The sequence below is a fragment of the Cygnus atratus genome, chromosome 1, assembly GCF_013377495.2.
Source record: "Cygnus atratus isolate AKBS03 ecotype Queensland, Australia chromosome 1, CAtr_DNAZoo_HiC_assembly, whole genome shotgun sequence".
Lineage (NCBI taxonomy): Eukaryota > Metazoa > Chordata > Aves > Anseriformes > Anatidae > Cygnus > Cygnus atratus.
In genome coordinates this window covers 132,368,701-132,390,697 of record NC_066362.1, presented here as the reverse complement: position 1 = coordinate 132,390,697, position 21,997 = coordinate 132,368,701, and the positions used below count along the sequence as shown (strand labels likewise).

General features: G+C 36.4%; 1 protein-coding gene across 1 annotated transcript in view; it reads right to left on the bottom strand.

Annotated features, from left to right (window-relative positions):
- Nucleotides 1–21,997, bottom strand: part of ANOS1 (anosmin 1) — a 136,672-nt gene that overhangs the window by 9,963 nt on the left and 104,712 nt on the right. The window contains exons 8-9 of the mRNA XM_035542236.1: nucleotides 19,195–19,342; nucleotides 15,313–15,462 (exon numbers count right to left, since the gene is read on the bottom strand). Of these exons, the coding sequence (XP_035398129.1) occupies nucleotides 15,313–15,462; nucleotides 19,195–19,342 (298 nt within the window). The remainder of the gene's footprint in view (nucleotides 1–15,312; nucleotides 15,463–19,194; nucleotides 19,343–21,997) is intronic.

The window sequence follows — 21,997 nt, the reverse complement described above, 5'->3', positions numbered from 1 at the left end:
ATGAATGTTTTTAATAACCACAATTTCATATTTTTATATTTAAACAAAATGAACAAAGTGTCCTGGTTTCAGGTAGGACAGAGTTAATTTTCCTCCTAGTAGCTGGTAGGGTGCTATGTTTTGGATTAGAATGAGAAGAGCGCTGATAACATGCTGATGTTTTAATTGTTGTAGAGCAGTGCTTACACCAAGCCAAGGACTTTTCAGCTTCTCGCTCTGTCCTGCCAGTGAGCAGGCTAGGGATGCAGCAGGAGCTGGGAGGGGACAGACCCAGGACAGCTGACCCAAACTGGCCAAAGGGGTATTCCATACCATCTGACGTCATGCTAAACAATATATAGGGGTGGCTAGCCGGGGTGGGGGGCCGGCTGCTCGGGGATAGGCTGGGCATCGGTCAGCGGGTGGTCAGCAATTGCATTGTGCATCACTTGTTTCATACGCATTATTACTATTAATACTATTATTATTATTATTGTTGTTGTTATTCTTTTCCCTGTCTTAATAAACTGTCTTTATCTCAACTCACAGGCTTCACTTTCCCGTTTCTCTCCCCCATCCCGGAGAGGGAGGGGGGAGGGTGAGCGAACGGCTGTGTGGTGTTTGGCTGCCAGCCGGGCTAAACCACAACACAAAGGAATCCTGGTATTCTCATAACAACCTATATTGAAAAGACAAGACTTTCTTTATTTTGAGTCAATATGTAATTAAAGTTATTTCACAAAGGGTTTTGCATGCATATTTATATATATGTACATCATCAGCTACTAACTGGAATCTATTCTAACAGCAACAGCTAAGTTTAACCAAAATTTTTCATTAGAGGGGGTCTTTTTGACTTCTCTATACTTTTATTTTCAATACTAAGACTTCTTCAGTTTTCATCTTCATGAAGCTTGAGTAATTTGGGTTGCAAAACTGAAACATAACAGAAAAATAGGTCCTACTTGAGACAGAAACTTTTCCAAAAATCGGGAAAAGTTGGACATTTTTTAATTAAATAGAACCAGAGGCATGAAGAACTCAAAGTGTATATATATGAATGAAGTATACTTATTAAATGACAAGATTGCTTTAGAAAATCTTTTTTTTTTTTTTTTTTTAAAGCATAATGATGCAAGATGTATGGAATGATCTAAGAAGCCACATAAGAGACTTCAATTAAAATAAAAAAAAAGATGAAAATACACATTTTTTCATGAAATTGCTTATAAAGTTTATGGCTCTAGAGTTTAGCATTTATGCAACTCACTCTGTGTTTACAGCACATGCAAAAGAAAAGCTTATCCTAGACTTCTTTTCTCCTTCCATTGAGATCACTAATGTAATTTTATTAAGATTTTTCTTTTCAGCTGTCCATTAGAAACTCAGCAACAGGTACTGAACAGTTCAAGCTGCAGCCTAGTTGAATGTCAGTCACTATCTCCAAAGCTAATGGTTCTGCATTAAGTCCAGCTGAAGTTAATAAACTGTAATCCACAGCCATAACTTCTTCCGAAAAGTCATTTGAGTAGTTAATATTTACAGAATATCCAGTATCTACTGGGACCGATTTCTGGCAGTTTTATCAGAAAGCTCTGCTAACCCTTCTAGAATGGGAACATAACGCTGCAAAGAAATGGCAAAATCCTTCATTTCAGTTCTCGGATATTTCACATTTTTCTCTGATATATCACATTATAAAAACTTTTTTTTTTTTTTTTGTATAAAATCCATCTTCCTCGTAATAGTTAGGAGTTTTCTTGATTATGTCCTTCTAATTGGAAGTCTGTCGAAAGTTTGGTAACTCCCTTGTTCTTCTGATTAGAAAGCATGCCATTTGACAGTAAAAAGACTGATCCACTAAGCACAAACTGCAAGCAATCATCTTTCCCAGCACTGAAAATATTTGCATAGAAACACGTGACTTGAAGGACTTTCAAGCATCTCTAAGCTTGTGAAGTTAGTCAATAGAATAGTCACTTAAGTAAGAATTCCTTAAAGAACTTTTACTGCAAGCAGATTACTCAAACAGTTACTTTTGTGCTTTTGTTTGTACTTTTGTTTGTACTTTTGTTCAATTACTTCTTTACCAAAAAAAAAAAAAGGCAAACCATAAAAATATTTTACATAAGTCACTTCAAGAAATCACCTAAAGTTACTGACATGGACATGATCTTTAGCTGCCCAAATCAAAGACTTCTTGATGTTTCAGACAGTTGCACAGAACTAATCCTCCCAAAGAAATTAATAGCTAATGTTAATTATTTTTGCTATGATTTTTAAGGTAAATTTTCTGAAGTATAAAATGAGTTCCTAGACTAATAAAAACACTCCTATACAGGCATCACATGAGCATGTTCTTAACATTCCACGTATGCTTAGCTCTTTTCCTTCTAACTTTGTTGAACAGACATATCTCTAACTAGAAATGTAGTGATCTGGGCTTGCTCTAAAGCATGTTGAAAAGATGTCTGTTTTGATTCCCTCCTTCTTATGTTCCAACTAAAAACAGCCTTTATTTTCAAATGAATACACAAAGCTTTCACTGTATTTATGAAGATGTCCTTTGCCAAATTTATCTTCTTTCTCCCCCTCTGTAACCTAAACTCTTCTGTTCCATTCTAATAAAATAAATATATTTCAGATTTATGTTTGAGGAAAGTGCACATTTATTATGTAGCTTTTAAAAAAAAAACAACAGTTAAAGCATCTCAAAATATTATTAATGTCAATTAATTACAAGTCAATTAATGACAAGTACCTCAGTTTGCCACTTTGAAAAGTTCTGGTTTCTATGCACAATTTAAACACCGTGTATCGAAAAGTTTTGCTTAAAATACTGCAACATATTCTGCATGACAGTTAATAGGAATGCCCTTGGCCTACATTTTACATCTGCTAGATCTCATAATCTCCAGACAGCATCTGAAGTTTTGAGATTCACTTAGAAAAATCACCCAACACAATGTCAGGTAATCCTGCAACTTTTCAGAGCTGGATTTTCTGGTTTAAATGATTCTACATTTTCTGAAAAATACATTTCTGAAAAATTAACTAAATAAAATAAGTAATGTCTCTTCCTCTTCTTTGCCAACACTTTCCACATATTTATCTTGCTATACATTTCCAGTACTGCCAGCGGTGTGAATAATTTCATCTAATGTGGTTTCTTTTTTCTGCCATGTTACTACAGACAGCTCCTTTCTTTGCCTCAAATACTTTTTTCCACGTTATATTTACTGCTCCTGAAGGGTGCCAACTTGACAGAAGGTTGCCAACTTGACAATCAAGAGGAACTGAAGTCTGCTTTGTAGATAGATAATCAACATAAGCATGGGCAGGAGCAGCAGTGAAGTTTGTTCACGCAGCCCAGCATCATCAATATCACAACAACCTACTACCACTCTAGGAGACTAGGTACAAAAATTTAAGAGGCACACATTTCTTTGTATTCCTTTAATCTACAGCAAGTAAATTACGTCAGATTGTTTTGGGTACTGGGGTTAGCTGTGCTGCACGTTGGCTGGAAGTCTTTAGGCAAAGCACTTCTTACCTCCCTACCTCTGCTCCATGCCTGTCAAGTGGTGATAATGGTAACAGTCTCTGCTGTAGAAGTGTTTCAGCCCTATAGTTCTATATTGTTCTGTTTGATGGGTGGCTGTTGAATGATGTCTGCCTGCAATTTAGTATAAAAATGCCAATTAATGCCAGCTGTGACAGTACTACTGTGTGGGCAACCAAATCACAGAAACTTACTGGAGAGAAAAATCAAATGGGATTTGATGGAAAACAACATTTCAAAGCAGACTTGTTCAACAACAGCAGCTCAAATGAAGGCTTAGTTGCAAGAAAAATGTTTGGCATTGGTAAACACACTAACATTGTCCTGGCTTCAGCTGGGATAATTCTTTACCTAGTAACTGGTGTGGCACTGTGTTTTGAACTTAGGATGAGAATAATGTTGATAAGACACCAATCTTTTAGATGTTACAGTGCAGTGTTTACACAGAGCCAAGGACTTTTCAGCTTCTTGTGCTGCCCTGCCAGCAAGAAGGGTGGGGGTGCACAAGGAGCTAGGGGGACGCAGCCAGGACAGCTGATCCAGGCTGGCCAAAGGGATGTCCCACACCACGTGGCATCATGTGGAACAATAAAACTGGGGGGGTTGTATGAGGTGGGTGCCACTGGTCAGGGACGGGCTGGGCATTGGTCAGCAGGTGGTGAGCAGTTTCATTGTGCTTCACTTTGTACTTTCTTTTATCATCATTATTATTATTATTTTCCCTTCTTTTTCTGCCTTATTAAACTGTCTTTATCTCAACCTGTGAGTTTTTTGCCCTTTTTTTTTCAATTCTCTCCACCATCCCACTGTGGCATGGAGTTAGTGAATGAATGGTTGTGAAGTGGTTAGCTGCCTGTTGGGCCAAACCACAACAGCTGATTGCTGGAGAGCAACAGGATTTGAAATAATTAATAAGCAGTATCTGATAGGTTTCCCCATTAGAATTAAATATGGTTAAAAAAAAAAAAAAGTAAAGAATATAAACATAGATTAAAAAGCTTTACTCGGCAGCATAAAAATATTAATTCAATAAAACGAGAAAGCATACATTTAAAAGTATTCCTGTAAATAAATTATGTTCTGAGGTGTATTTCTTGTCATTACTTCAGGAAACTGAGCTGGCACACACACCCCCCACCCCCCCACCCCCTATACACATTTATAATTAACATATTAACTGCATGTGCAAAATGGTTGTTATCAAAGTTTGGAAGATAATTTGCCATATGAAAACCTGCTATCTTCATTCCGACCTAACCTTTCTTCAAACAGAATGCCATAAACAGACTATAATTTCTGTGAAGCTATTCAGTAAGAAAATTACTGAAGGAATTGGTTTTGCATGTAGCTAAGCCCATGGATCTATTATGTATTGCTAAAGCTGATGTTTCATACAGCAAAACTGCAATGATTACTTGTGACTGGCCACGTTTTTTGTTTCTTTTCTCTTGCTGGGGCGTTGATCTTACCAGTTTCTGAGCGCTCTGGCCCTGATTCAACAAAGCACTTAAGCATAGTAACAGTTGTGTTGACTTCAGTAGTTAAGAGCAGCTAATGGATAAGGCCAGAAAGTTTAGTACCCAACAGGAACAAGACATTAATGACCATACAAACTATAGTCAAAAGATGGTCTTGAACATGTCTTTAATTGTTTTAGATTAATAGAAAGAAGGAAATATAGAAACATTAAGTAGTTTCCTTTCTGGATTGTGTGCCTTGCAGCATTACTGCTCTAAAAATTGACTATAGCAAAGTTTAACCAGACTGGGTAAAGATTTTATATTTAATTTTACAGCCCAGGGCAGAGTCAGCTCAGGGCACACGAAGCACATCTCAATATCGACCAGCTTGATTGTTTCTAGGGCAAAGTTATAGCAGGAGCTTTGCATAAATACTTTGTCAAATAATATACCACCCAGGACAAAAATATTTATTTTGTATTAAATGGTGTAGCCGTGCTATGGTAAATGGTAAATAGCAAAATAGTAAATGGTGAAATTTATGTCTTACATAAAGAAAAATATTTTATCATCTCTGAAATGCCTGAAGCTGTGTACAGGTCAATGACTTCTTGAAGAAATAGGAATAAGTTGTTCCTGCCCTATAGTTTCTCAGTATGCAACCCTTGATACACCTTTGCAGGTATGGATACAATACAATACAACACTGCTTCTAAGCCACTGTTCTCGCACAAGCATGAATGGCAGCATAATTTTCCCATGTTTCCACACCAAGAACTATTATGCCAATATTTGAGATAGAATATTATGAATTGTCTTCTGCTCTCTCAGACCTTCATTCATCTGTTTATCAGGCCACCATTCTTCTCCATGGAAACACAAAATTATAAAATGCACCAGCTTTCATAAACAGTTTTTCTGATAAAAAACAATTGGTAGAAAGGTCCTGAAAAAATATGTAGGAGAGGCATAAATTTGGAAAAAAATCAAGTGAATAAATGAACCACTGTTATTTACTACTAGTTGCTTCAGTTTTGAAGACATGATTAGTATAAAGTGATCCACTTGGTACTTACTACTCATGACAGTGTCATGCTGTAATAACAGTATGACTGAAAAATGGTTTGAGAGGGAATGCTTCAGTGTACAGCAGAGAAGCAAAGTATGATCTCAGCAATACTTGATCATAAGAGTTATTTCTTCAGTAGTGGTTTACAAGCTATTCTATTCCTCTATGAGTCATGGAGTTTCCCATCAACATTTGAAATTTGAGGCTAATGACAGGACAAGAAACAATGATGGAATAATAAGTATCTTATTTTACCTATGGTACTTAAGTGAGCTGTCAGTCTTAGGACAGATAGGTCAACACAATGTATCACAGAATCACAGAATCATCTAGGTTGGAAGAAACCGAGCTAATGCGTTTTCCCCTGTAAAAAACTATGATGTTGATGTGCTCTGTCTCTGGAATTTTAGCTAAGTTTTCTTAAAAGACTGAAATGAAAACTACTCTGGCACTTTAGCTGCCTGTGTATTGATTCACCCAGTGGTAGAAAAAAAATCAAAAATGTCAAATGTTTGGTTTTGAAATGCATGGTGTTCATGACACCTGAGAACAATAACTTTTTAATGATCACCTATTCAAGCAGTATGATTAAAATAAACACCAACCCCCTCAGCTGACATTTAAACTACATTCAATAAACAGTTCTTAACAAAGCAAATGATACTGTTTCCTGCTTTTACATGGAACATGAGCAGCATTGTTTAAATTGCAAAGATTTCGTTTCTCACATTATTCCATTTAAAACAAACAAGCTTTCTATAGAATACACTCTTTGCATAACACAACAATAATCCTCTCCAAAAAATATATTAAAAATTACTGTATAATTTAAGGGTGGGTCTGAGACACAGTGTTTGTTTCCATATCTAGGTTTTACGATTTAAAGGTTCAAGGTATAAGGATGTTTGTATTAAAGGATTTAAGTCTGGAATCATCTCTAAACCAGATTACCTCTACTCCCACTCCCTTTCCCACACACAACATCCTACATAAAGTGAATTCAACAGTATTTCTTTCTGGTTTTCTATTACAGGGAAATTTGCCTTGTGTAAACTCCAAGTCTCGTAATAGCTGCTTGTATCCTGAATAGAAGCATCATACAGACCTTCACATATATCTAAGCATACAAAAATAGAATTTAATGAAAAAAAATAAGCAAGTCCAAGGCTCATTATGAGCATTCTGTCAGTAACGTTAGCCTTCTGTGTAACTTTGTCAAATCTTGACCTTAATGTAAGAGGGGAGGCTATAATGAGGGTAGGGAATCTGGGAGTTTTTCCCATTTCCAGAGTCCAGGTATACAGCCAACTTAACCTTAACTCCTCAATGGGAGGAGATGCAGAGATGCACCTGCTACTCCCTTCTCTCTCATACCTCATGGACAGAAAAAATTGATAGGTGGGTTTGCATGCATGCAAAATGCTCCAACAAGTTCTTAAACTGGCCATTCATGGTGTGCATCATGGCATGCCATACCAGGAACTCAGGTATGCTGAGAGCACTTACAGATGGTTATTACATCACAGTTGATGAAAGGTATCTTGATAACCTGCAATACCTCAGGATCTTTTAATTCACAGGAGGAATGGTAGGATTGCTTCACGTATGATTGTGTAAAGATGTAAGTCAAAGCTTTTACTGGAAATGACCTAGTAATACAGTTTGGGGATACTGCTTTTGAAAATATATTTTTCAGTTATTAAGGTTAAGAATAAAAAGAGAACTTCTTTCAAACACCTAAGCCAAAATGAATACATTTTCACAATTACTTATAAGAGTTCTGGAGTGAGGGCTTTTGAACAGCACACACTATGTAAATTTTAAAATGACACAATGTGTGAATTAACCAGACAAAGTGTTACAAATCAGTGAATATTTTTGATGTAAGTAGTCCAGTAGAGCCACAGTCTGTCTTCAGCAGACATCAGTGGTGATCTGCTAAGCAAAATCAGCCTTATGTTCTGCTTTTGCTCTGGTACCACAGTAGGTAATCCTGATTTGGCTTCTCTTATTTGATTTCCTGGAAGGCTTTGAAAAATTTCCAATTACTTTCCTGGGACTAATCATTGGAGAGACTTGCCTCTAAATCTCTCATATCGAGAGCTTTAACCACCTACCCTGAAAGGTATGGAGGTTTGGAAGCAAATAAAAGGCAGTCATTAGTGGTTTTCTCTTGTGTCTGTGGAAACATGAAGAAAGGCAGTAAACTGTGATATTCAAAAACCTCCCCAACATCGTCTCATTTGCAGCGGAGATGCCCCTGAGGTTGCTGCTATTGTAAATGTGAACATAAAGTTGCATACTATTTGAGAAGTTGCACATTTATCTGCTCCATTAATTGTATTTGTTGATTTTTTTGTGACTCCTACCAGCAACATTTTAAGTACTGTTAGCTCTTCACATTTAGACATAACCCAAATGCAAACCACATAGTTCGAGCCCTGTAGTCAGTTCATAAAGTATAATGTGTAGACGGTCAGATGCTCCCGTTTTCACTCTCTTCTAGGAAGCAAAAAGACAGAGATTTTAAAAATCAGCAGTGAGATAACAAAAATTTTATTCCTGGAATTAGATTAGGCCTATGTGAGGCAGAGTTAAGGAGGAGTAGGAATCACAGAAGAATAATTCTGACAGGCTATTCTTTTAACTCTGGAACAACTCCCCACTACAGTTATAGCTGATAGCATTACAGAATCACAGAATCATCCAGGTTGGAAGAGACCTCCAAGATCACCTAGTCCAACCTCTGACCTAACACTAACAAGTCCTCCACTAAACCACGTTACTAAGCTCTACATCTAAACGTCTTTTAAAGACCTCCGGGGATGGTGACTCAACCACTTCCCTGGACAGCCTATTCCAACACCTAACAACCCTTTCAGTAAAGAAGTTCTTCCTAATATCCAACCTAAACCTCTCCTGGAGCAACTTCAGCCCATTCCCCCTCGTCCTGTCACCAGGCACATGGGAGAATAGACCAACCCCCACCTCTCTACAGCCTCCTTTAAGGTACCTGTAGAGAGCGATAAGGTCACCCCTGAGCCTCCTCTTCTCCAGACTGAACAATCCCAGCTCCCTCAGCCACTCCTTGTAAGACTTGTTCTCCAGACCCCTCACCAGCTTCGTTGCCCTTCTCTGGACTCGCTCAAGCACCTCCATGTCCTTCTTGTAGTGAGGGGCCCAAAACTGAACACAGTACTCGAGGTGTGGCCTCACCAGAGCCAAGTACAGGGGGACAATCACTTCCCTAGCCCTACTGGCCACACTGTTTCTTATGCAAGCCAGGATGCTGTTGGCCTTCTTGGCCACCTGAGCACACTGCTGGCTCATATTCAGCCGACTATCAACCAATACTCCCAGGTCCTTCTCTGCCAGGCAGCTTTCTAACCACTCCTCTCCCAGCCTGTAGCGCTGCTTGGGGTTGTTGTGCCCCAGGTGCAGGACCTGGCACTTGGCCTTGTTGAACCTCATACAGCTGGCCTCAGCCCATCAGTCCAGCCTCACCAGGAAGAACGCTGGGGAAGCCCATAGGATACAGGCATGTGAGTCAGCTGTAGCACATGTGGAAAAGTAAAATTATGCAATGTCTCCTGGTGAATTTCTGAACAGTTGATCTAGTCAAAGATTGCTGAGATTGGGGCCAACTTTACCAATTAAATCCCTAAATGCCAATGAACATTATGCATACTCCCACAATCAACCTCTGCTGAGCCAATGTATTTGCATGGAAACACCAGATAAATACATTGCTGTATACATCACTATAATTAATGTTAAGATCTTCTTTTTGAAAGAACCATCTGGACTACAGTGATACCTTCAAGTACAAATATTTTACTGCTTATGTATCTATGATTAGGAGATGGCCAGCTGTTCAAACACTGATCTTGCAATGCAACGGTTAGTACCAAACTAAGTAATTCCTTAGTGTTAAGAAACTACTGTTGAATTATTTAAAAAAACAACTAGAAACTCCGTCATTGAATGGTTTCATTAATTTCAATGGTATTAGTTGTGTGAGAAAGGACCGCAGGATAACGTGGGGAAAGCTTTCAGTTATTTTAAAACCTGCCATATGAAATACCTTATTGCAAACAGAGAGTCAGCACATACAGTCACTTCATTTATCTCCCTGAACTAAGTGAAAGTTAATTTTGTTTTCCTAAGATCTGGTTTTAAAAGCATTTGTGGCAGCTTTCTATTTGCTTTGCCTTGCCTTGCATTTTATTCTTCCCTGTAATTTAATTCATTATTCTTGTTTGGTTGATTTATCAGACAATGGAGGATTCTTTGCTTCTCCCTGTTTTAAGTGTTCTTTTTTTTTTTTCTGCTTTAGCATTTACCAGAAGCACAAAGAAAGAAGCCTGAAGCCAAGTCTTAATGCATTTTAAATATTTGTCTTTTTAAGCAAAACAAGGGGCATATATATAGATTTTAAATATCTAGAAGTACTTTAAATGTTTTATTTAAACAGGGGGACATAAATGCACGTAGACTTCATTAAAAGACAAGTGAAGGAACCTAAAGCTTTACTTGAGCAAAGATAGTTACCTTATACTCAAATAACAAGCACTGAGAAAATGGTAGTAAAGACAGTGTGCTGGGTTAGAAAATATTATTGTGATATGTTGCTTTGGAAAAGAATCATACTAAATCACATTCATTAGAATTTTCATGTATGGGAGTTATTGCAGCAAGCGATGAGAATTGCAGAAGTGAGCTCATAAAGAATAGTTTGGTTTTTTTTTCCTCCTCCAGTTTATGAGATATGTCTTATTCTCATACCATAATGATATGCAACTTTGAAGCAACTTTAAGACTTCTCAGCTGAGGTCCAAAACCTCAGCTCTCTAAGTTGCCAAACCACTGTGGAACAGAAGAAATATAAGATTCTCTTTATTTTTGCACTTTCAGTCTTGATTAATGCAGAAGATATTGAGGATCTTAATTATTAAGTAGCTAATTCTTTTAAGTAGGTGTTTCAGAGTGCATCGGTTCTTGGTAACAGATGACACTCTGTGAATCCAGCACCAAGGAGTTAAACGTGAGCTGTTTAAGTTGGTTCCACTACTTGACATAAATAGCACATAATTTCTAATTTCACACAGTCAAGATGGCCAAAAAATCTGGCCACAAGCAAGTTCCTCTTTTCATTTACAAAAGCAGAATTCATGCTGTTTAAGGAATGTACCGTGTTTCTCTAATCCCAGGCCTAAATCAGAGGCAGCAAGTGAAAGACATTTTCTTCGTTCAGAAAGAAGCCATTGTAATCACATAATTACAATACACTTTTGTGATGACTGTCTAGCAAAATTATGTGCATTTGCTAAGCACCTTGTACTGCTTGAAGTGTGCAGTTATTCTTGCTAGCATACCTCCTGACGAAAAGATATTATTGCTATCATACTGAAGCATTCAAACTGAAAGATTATTTCCGAGAGTTGTGTTTTTTGTTTGTTTGCTTGTTTGCTTGCTTGTTTTTAATGTAAAGTATAGAACCTGCATTCCATTCATGCCTCATGCTTACTGAAGCTAATGGGACTTAAGAAATGACACTTGAACTGGCCTAGATAAGTCTTTCCAGCTACCAAACTGTGGCACATTATGATATATAAATATGGAAATAGGATCTTCCACTCAGACTTTAATTCAAACATTGTATTCAGTTCTGAGTACTGACAGGCAATCACTTTACTGCATAATAAAGCTACTTTGGTAATAGCTTGCAACATCCCCTCTATTTCAGGATAGAAGTTGGATTAATTCTATTCAGAGGGATACAAAAACAAGAGCTTCAGCCTTGATGTCATCATTGTGTTCACTCACTGGCTTCCTACAGGCACATCTGCAAATGACACTGAGGAATACATCTTCTTTGTAGTAATGGCAGAACTACCTTTGAATGTCAAGAGACACCACCATGCCTTCTGGAGATCCGAAGGAGCATTGCAATAAACTTTTAGGTGGCTTCTGCAGCCTGGTATTCATAAAGGACAAATTCCCTGTCATTCAGAAAACAATAAAAACATCTGTTATAGGGCCTCACAAATAGGGCCGAACAACTTGATTTAACTTCAAAGTTAGTTCTACTTTGAGCAGACGGTTGGACCAGATGACCTTCAGAGGTCCCTTCCAACCCAAATTATTCCATGATTATATTCTGTCCTTTTTTAGACAGAGCAAAATGTTTCAAATCCAAAACAATTTCGAAGCTAGCAAATGGAACTATGAAAATAAAGAAATAATCCAAAACAACCTTAGTAATATGTTTGTATTTTCTAAGTGGTATGAGACAGCAAGATACCCATACAGGTCTTTCCTTCTGATTTTTTCTGTAATTTGTGATGCACTCTGATGTTGGCAAGCAGTACAAAACTCTTCTGTAGAGCCATCTTGGTTTTGGACAGAATTCCAAAAAATACATATTCTTAGGTCTAACAATAATGAGAAGTTATTACTAAAGAAAATGAGTTAACATTGTTCTTACAAAGTGAAACCCTTCTGTTTTAGTAATTGTTAAGTTTTTGTTACAGTTAAAAGACACTTTATATCAATCTATCAAACTGGTTTAAATATCTTCATCTTAAAAAACTCCAAAATCTAAACAACATATTTATACCATCACCGCTGCAACCATCTCTGGTTAGTACCACGAAGTCTATTGCATCAAGTACTAAAAACCTTGAAAAACAAATTAGACAAAGCAGATTGCTACAAACAGTTGAAATCTTACTGAACTTACAAATGTCAAAAATATTCAAGCTTCAGTCTTGTATTTCTTGAATTATTTCTTATGTCATGAGAACTCTCAATATTATCAATCTACATATTTCATATGGTTTCATGATATTTTCTTAATTGCTGTGTATTTAAAAGTCATATATCCTAATTTAGGACTATACAATGGCTGCATTTTTGAAAAAAAAAAAAAGAAAAAAAAAAAAGAACATTGCTTTTAATAGCAAAACTGAATAGAACATCCTGAGTTGGAAGGGACCCAAAACGATCATCGAGTCCAACTCCTGGCTCCACACAGGACCACCTAAAAATTAAAGCATGTTTCTGAGAGCATTGTCCAAACGCTTCTTGAACTCTGTCAGGCTTTGTGCCATGGCCACTATCCTGGGGATCCTGTTCTAGTGCCCAGTCTCTTTTGTAGCAAACTACAAAATAATGAGAACAGTAAAGCAATCAGTAGGGACTCCTGCTTTCACCACTCATGTAGAAGACAGAGGTCAGTTCCTTGTCAGGAAGGATTTGAACTTTGATTGCCTATCTGCAATGAAAATAACCTAGACATCAGGCTGTAGAGTAGGCTGAGGTAAATTATCTGTATTCCCTATTATAGTTGCTGCATTCTTATACCTCCTACAAATCCCTAAAGATGACTTGAAACAGTACAGTTCATAAAGGAGAAAAAAATGTGGGTACAGTTCCAAATTCAGTTGGCTCCAGTAACTGCTGTCTTTCATAATGACAAGACACAGCCAATATGTTCCTCCTTCTGTGTTCACAAGCACAGTGAAAAAAATCTTGCTCCTGCAGTACATTGTCATTAGTAAATTTGCAGTAAGTACCTCATCCATGCACTACCTAATCTCCAAACTCCTATAAGAGCTCATAGAAGCTGCTAGCTTCTCAGGAGGAGGTAACTGGCTATATTTCAGTTCCACAGGAGACAAAGGCTCCTGATGAGTTACTGCATGTGCTGTCACTCAGAACAAATATATTTTTGTTAAAAAAAAAAAAACAACTGTGACAAACTTCCATATTCTGTCCCTCTCACATACCTTTGCTATCACAGCTCATTACGTAAGAAAAATGAAGATATCTTCCACTGTATGGCTGAGGCATAAACCTAAATACTCAAAAGCATGTGACAGAGCTTACTTCCACCACATGACAAAAATGGATGTCTCGGTGTCCCCCTGATATAATTGAATGTACACAGATTCATACAAAAATCTATACAGTCAGCAGCTCATGAACTCAACTAGCCCACCCCTTGAATGCAAGTAAAGGTGACAGCAAGCAAATCCATGTCATTTCTAAAAGATGTGTGCTGTATCTGTCTTTGAAGATCACCAGTAGTGGAGATTCTGGCACTTACAAAACCAGTTATTTTAAAACGATAAAATATTTTGTAACTGGTCATGAAAACTACTATACATGTAAGGTGAATTTCACTAGGGGTGGTGGCACTTTGGTCACATGATGCATCACCTTCCTCCTGGAAACAGGCTAGAGGGAGAAAAGCCACAACTGGATGAGTTACTTCACAGAGATGAATATCTTTCAACTGTGAGTTGACCCTGCCTAACATCTGTGGGACTGTGGGAGATATACTATCCCCATCTGTGAATCTTGCCTCATTATTTTTTTTTTTTTTTAGTTCAAACGGCTCAGAATTGAACCTCAGTTCCCAGAGAGAAGTGAGCAGAGAGAAGTGAGGCATCTCCACGCCTTCTACAAACAAGTTGTCTGGTCTGAGCTGGTCATTTAAGGCACCCTCTGTACTGAGAAAGGAACACAGGCAATTCTAGAGCATGATTTAGCAGTTGTGTGGGATGAGTTACCTCAGAAGTCATGTTTTTCTGACTACAAAAGCAGCTCAACAACTAGTTGACAACTCACTTACAGAAGGTTAAATTTTAAGGTGACCAGTCCAAACCTCAGAATATACAAACTCACTTTTGATAACCAAGATAATATTATTATGTAAACTTACCATTAATTATTAAAAATGCCTCAGTTTTTATTTAAGCTTTAAATTATCTTGCCTTTCCATAAAGTTACACCAAAATGAAATTTTAATGGGGAAAGCTAAAAAAGAAAAAAAGAAAAAAAAGATAGCCAAGAAAGGGACAAACACTTAAAATGTGTATGTAGTCGGGCTGAGCCAAAGCTTGCAGATTTAATGGAGCAATAAACATATAATTTGACAGAATGTGATACAGAAGGGAAGAGAGGTAGACATTTAAACAGGTAGGCAGTTTTTAAGAAGCAAAGGATACCTCTCATAATCCACACAATCCAGTGTGACATACTCTTACTGTTATATGGAATAACTGAATGGCCTTTCTCCAATCAGGGTGATGCTGCATAACCTACGGAGGATGGGTGTTGGATTTGACTTTGAATGATTGTATAAGGCTCAGTGTATTATACCAATGCTCTACAACTCTGAGACACTTTATGAGAGTTCTTCCTTAGAAAAACAGTGAAACAAAAATTGGACAAACCTGTTCTCTTCCAGTAGACTTTAACCTGAAGTTGATTGTCCTGATAGAAAGGAGTTCCAATTTTAAGAAAACGAGTGGTTTTCTTTCTTTGAAATGTTGGGTAAGGATCTACCAGTCCTTTCTGGGGTTTCCCAGCAGATGTCTGCTCATCTGCAGTACATAAAACAATTAAGAAATTATTTATTTTAATACAGTGATGTCTAATGATCATGTTAACAATGTTCAAATTCAGAGGAAAAAAAACTTATTTCAATATCTTACCGAAACAAAATTATTATAACTTTAAAGAGCAAAGTTCATAATGGTTGAAAAATATATAATCTGTCTGAAATTCAGTAAAGATATTTTAGAGAGAAAAAAAGGTAAATATATTTTAATATGAAAATGCTCTCTAAACTTTTAAAGGAATCATAAGTAAAGGGAGTGAATTTGTAACCCCACGAACAAAAAATGTTAACACTGTGACTTTTTAAACAAGCATGGTATCTAGCTGTACTTCTGTATAATCATTCATGGTCTTTATATTTGCACAGTATTTGAATATACACAAAACCTGAGGATGGGATTAAGTGTAACCCACAGAGGCTACATGTGGTTATTACATCAAAGTAAACACAGTCCTCTGGTACACTATATGAGAACACTATGGTCAGATTAAAGATCTTTCTTGCCCACTTTCCTGTCTCCAACAGTGAACAGTGAATGCTTAGGAAAACATTGTAAGAGCAGAATGAACTTTGAGCAATTCCCTCGGTGTATGTGCCTAGCTTCCAACAAGCAATGGTCCTTCATCATCAGGACAACACAATGTCCTTCATCAAGCACTACATCTAGTAACAGTTTGTGAACATATAGCAGGATTGTCAGTATTTAGAATAATTGAGTATTCCTAGATATTTTCAATTTAAGAGTCGGTAGTGCTGATTCAAACTACATTTAATTATACACTTTCAGATATATCAATTCTGATTGAGGACAGTATTTGCATCAGATTAACAAAAAAAAATGTATTTAATTCTATACTACACTTCAATAAAAAGCAGAGATTCCGATGATTAGTTAAGTTGTGAATTATTAACTACATACTTGAGAGAAAAAGGGAAAGACTCAAGTTTCAAGAATAATCGTGAATAATATGTAAGCTTGAATATTTTGCCCAATATATAGCTTCAGCTAAAACCCTAATTGCTTTCTGGAAAAAATATATTTTTTCAATCCTTTTTTAAATCTGATATATTTTTACATTTTCTTTGCTTCTTTTAAATCAATGCAAACCTACCAAATGTATGCAAATTCTTTCTCAAGGTAACCATAGCGTTTATGTTATCTGAAAGAAAATCACAAAGTGATAGAGTAAAATACAAACTTGAATCTATTAGGTATATATCAAAGTATTTTAATTTTACTAAATTTATACTTTGCTGTTCTCTCTCTACTCCACTGCCATATATATATGTGTGTATAAATATATATATATATACACACTCACTGTATATACTGATCAAGAGAGAAAATTTTGCTGCATTTCCCAGAAGTGAAGCATATGAGTATATGTGAGACAACATGTATGTCTGAGTGTGGGGAAAGATAATGCCAGAGGGCCAGGGTCAAAGCTCACAGAGGTCTGTAGGATTAAATTACTTTAGTGGGTTATGGACTGATTCTTTTCTGATGACATGAACAGACACCTAAAAAAAGACCGTAATTCCTCAGAGAGTTGAGTAACTGACAGTGGAACTTCAGCAAAATTGGAACGGTGCTTCTGGAGCTACTTCCCAAAGGCCACAGAAGTCCCCAAATAATGAGGAAGCGTGAATGTCCTGTCCTAGATAATATTTCAGGCAATTTATTTTTCAGATTTCTCCATCTGCTTCTGAGTATTGTTGAAAATACCTCAAGCAGAAGCAGCTCTAACTAACTTCGGTGAGACTCAGAAGATGAATTCAGATATATTTGCATCGCCTCCAGAGGTAGATTTTATTTGTTTTTCCATATAAACCATAATTTAGCCATTCTTAGAAAAGGTCCAAAAAGGTCCACACACATTTCTCAGCAGAGTGCTCAATCACACTAAAAAGTGTGATATCACTGGTTTTGACCCAAAGAATCTTGAACTCTCGGCTTTAATAGGAAGGATGTTCAGATTTGTCTATCAACTTATAGACATATATTTGTCTATAAACTTATAAACTTTAAACTTCAGCCTGGAGAAGCAAAGGCTCCACGGAGACCTTATAGTGACCTTCCAATACCTAAAGGGGGCCTGCAAGAAAGCTGGGGAGGGACTCATTATTAGGGAGGGTAGTGATAGGACAAGGCGTAATGGCTTTAAGGTAGAAGAGGGTAGATTTAGATTAGATATAAGGAAGAAATTCTTTACTCTGAGAGTGGTGAGACCCAGGTTGCCCAGAGAAGCTGTGGGTGCCCCATTCCTGGAAGTGCTTAAGGCCAGGTTGGATGGGGCTTTGGGCAACCTGATTTAGTGGGAGGTGTCCCTGCCCGTGGCAGGAGGGTTGGAAATAGATGATCTTTAAGGTCCCTTCCAATCCAAACCATCCTGTGATTATATGATTCTATGATTGATTATTGAAGTACTTACACGTATTAGGTTTAATTCTCACATGCACTGTTTTGGCCCAAATAGGTAGCAAAAATGAGCTTAATAGGGGGAAAAAAGGAGATCTTTAAGTCTGTTTTATCTTCTTGGTACATTAAAATATGAAACTACTGTAGATATGAAGTTCTGTTATAGTTAATAACTACTTTAAAATATTTCATACATATCCAAACATAATATGTTTGCAGAAGGGTGCAGCAAAAATAGTGATTGATTAGTTAGGGTGAGAGTATTTGGGGTAACAGCAACATTATGAAAATGGTACCAAATAAAGTTTAAACTTTGATTGTACTTAAAAATAAAAATGTAAATGGATAGAAAATGAAACAATCAGGAAAGGATATATAAAATGATATCTCTAGCACCTTTTAATCAGAATTTTGCTGTATTTTATATTGTATATACATTGGCAGTTGGGACAGTAACTCAGTATTGCATTGTAATTATGAAAGCATTTAACTAAGATTCAGTTTACTGTTAGATTCAGATATGATTTTATATTATATTTTTATAGTAAAATGAGAGAAAGAGTTTCAACAGCTTGCTCAATGTCTCTTTGGCTAGATATGCATAATAATGGCATCCAGGATTCTCTCCCAGTTACTAGGACAAAGCCCAGCCCAGCACAGTGCTGCCTTAGCACGTGAGGTTTTAAAGATCTTAAAAATAAATAACCTGATCTCTAAAGATCTCAAGATTTTAATTTGAATGTTGGTCCTATGCGTGTAATAATTTCTTGAGAATTCATTTCTTATCAGGCATGAACAATTTAGATTCCATAATAGAAGAGTCAAGTGTTTTATATCAATTCGTAGCAGATATGTATTTGAGTGGTCCAAGAATCTGAATTCATGGTCTAGTCAAAAGAGTCAGGATTTTGAAAAGTATTGCAAATTACAACTGTCTAGTTAAGACAAAAACACAGAAATGGATTTACTCCAGCGACTAAGGAATATAGTTAGTATTTATAACTATAATATATTTTAAAAATATTAACATCACAGTGATGCACATGCTTCCATTTTCATTGTACTTGTTTACTTCAGGTGAGCAGGAGCTAAGACAAAGTATTAGGTGAAAACTATGATCAGTTTTTATATAAGAAATTTAACATTAAAAGGTTACTCGACCAAGACAAGATCACTTTGCTATCAAACAGCCAGCTTTAAGTAAATTATTTCCTTTCATTTGAGAAACCATTACACAAAACAATTAAAATCCAGAAAAAGCAGAGAGAGAAAGTATTCAGGTGTCTGAATACTCACTATTATTCCTGGTGTCCTGCGTTGTGCTAAAATGGAGAGAAACCTTAGCACTTTTAAGGCGTATCTGACCCCAGCGTGTTACTGCCTGTAGTTCTACATTGTAGTTGCTGTTGGGTTGGAGTCCCTCCAGGACCACATAATTCTGGGGCTATAACAGAGGAGAATAAATATACAGAGCAGTTATAGTATTACTGAAACACAAGCTCTTATTAAAAGCAGGCCTGTTATCTTGGGCTCACTACTCTTTTGAAATTAGAAAAGAAAACTCATATATAAATTTCAGCAGAACAAAATTTTCTTTCTTTAAAACAACATTTTACTGAACTCTATTTTTGTGTGTCATTTTTAAAGAACTAATAAAGGACTAACTTTCCTGGTGTTTACAAAATTTTGTCAATTCCTTGGCAAATGCAGACACGGACTGTTTAGGTCAAAATTAAAGGTGTTTATACATATATATAAATATATATATATGTATAACTTTTTTTTTCTTGTGCCTAAATTATTTTAGCCAAAGAAATTTAAACTCTTTTCTCCACAATTTCTACATTAGCAAATCATTGACAACTTAGTCTAGAGACAGCTAGTGTTAAGACAGCTAGAATGCAAGATTCAGTACATTTGTCAATATTTTCTATAAAACGTTTTCTACAAAAATAAAAAAAATAAACAAACAGGCATCCAAAAAACCTCCTTATTAACAAGGATTCTTTTCGTCTACAGAATGAAAAATGGAAAAGAAAAAATGAAGTTTCCATTGTCATGGAAGTGTACATAAGTAGGATTAATCAATCCTACATGAGTAGGTTTATCATTCTCTGGTTAATAACCCATAAATTAAGTCCCATAATATTGCAAAGAAGAGACAAGGGTTCACAGTATTCTTGCATTCTTAAATACATTTTTAGTATTTATAAAAATCCTCTTCTATCCTGTGTCACAGACAGAATATATTACTCCATGTTTTCATTAGAATTCTTTGTGCCTGTAAAGTTTCACAGTCAATCCAAAGTGAAGAGGACAACTATGCACTGCCACAGTTCAGGGATTGTCAAAAGCATTCTGTTTCAATTATGTTTACTTGTTTTGTGTTGAGTTATTTATTATTGACTATAACTCTTGATTAACGGCATTGATTTCTAAATACTGCAGCAAAAATATTTGAATGTCTACCTAGAATCATCTAGAAATCTTAATAAAATGGTTTGGACTAGACTACATTTGAACTAGACCATACCTAAAGATAAAAATTGAGAAAAAAAATCTTCAATGTTCTTTAAAAAATGAGATTTTTCCACCTTGTTTCACATTTTCTACAGTTTCAATTTTTAGACTGAAGAGTTTCTGTAATATTCAAAGGACCATTGACCAGCAATAGCCTCAGGAGTATCCTGTGGGGTAGTCTGAACCTCATTACCATATAGTTTCATGCGATGCTGCAGAAGAAGAAGTACACTGGGCCAGGAGTAGTATGAAAGGTATTCTAAGAGCCTGTCTTTTCTCTTAGATATGTCTTGGATCTTCTGGATTTCCTTATATTCAAGGCCAGAACCTTGTCACAATTATTTAATACTGTATATTGGATGTTTTAACATATACCCAATTTGAAGGTCTCTAGCCAATGGCAGTTTTCCTGAGAAACACAAATTTTTCTACCTAGCAGAATCCAAATCTAATCCTACCTTGCTAAAGTGATTCTTTAAAAGTACAACAGAGCTCTTTTTTTAAACAAAAAAAGTATTTAACTTGAGTAGAAACCAAAAGTTGAGTTATCTCAGTCCCTGAAAAGACTCCATATCATTTCCAATTGTGGCTAAATTTCCTTTTCCCTCCTTCCCAGTGTAGAGCTGGTGATGATGGCTGCAGTCTCCAGACCCTGATCCCTGTCCGTTCCCATGAAAAGAGGTGGGTCCACCATGCTCACACGTCAGTGGATCTGGCTATGTCCAGTCTGCTGTAAATGAACTCAGAATAATGCTTTAGTTGCTCTCATTTTTCTCAGGATTTGGTGCCTGAGGGACAGAGAGGGAACTACAACCCTACAGCTGTCATTCATAACAGTATAAACAGGCAACCAGAGCCAAAACACAGGGTTAACACAGACATGGAAACAAATTCTCACAATGCATTAATAAAACTTAGTTCAGAGAATTAAGTCCAGTCTGTTATTTGTGATACATTTCTATTCCTATTAACTACTTTAAGATACTATGCAACACGCTCAAGAATACGACAGCAGATAGTTTTCCAGTAAAGCAATATTTGATATGAATCAAAAAACTCACAGGAATTTACTGCTATGGAAATATGTCAGATCTCTGGTACAGCAGAGTACTTAAATGTTGTTTTGTTTTGTTTTGTTTTCCTTGGACCTATAATAATTATTTAATTGTTACTCTATATGATAGTGTCCCAAGTTTTATTTGCATACTGAAAGAATAATGCAACAGATGATGCTACACCTTTGAAATAAAACAACACTGTATCTTTCAGAAGCACAATAAAATAAGCCTCACTATAGAGGACAAACAGCACTTTACTTTCTGTTTATCTCTCCTGCAAAATCTTGTACTACTTGTCTGCATTTTAAGGCAGAAGTCTACTTCTCTCCTTGAGTTCAGTGAAGCACAGAGATTGAGAAATCAAAATTGTCTGTGGGGTTGGTGATCTTAAAAATTAAGGTAATTACTTTCTCATTTGTTGAAATAATTGCAATTTATCGTATTTTTGATACTTATAATCTATTTATTTTATGCCAGAAATAGGTTTGAACATTGCAGAATTAACACACACCCATATTTCT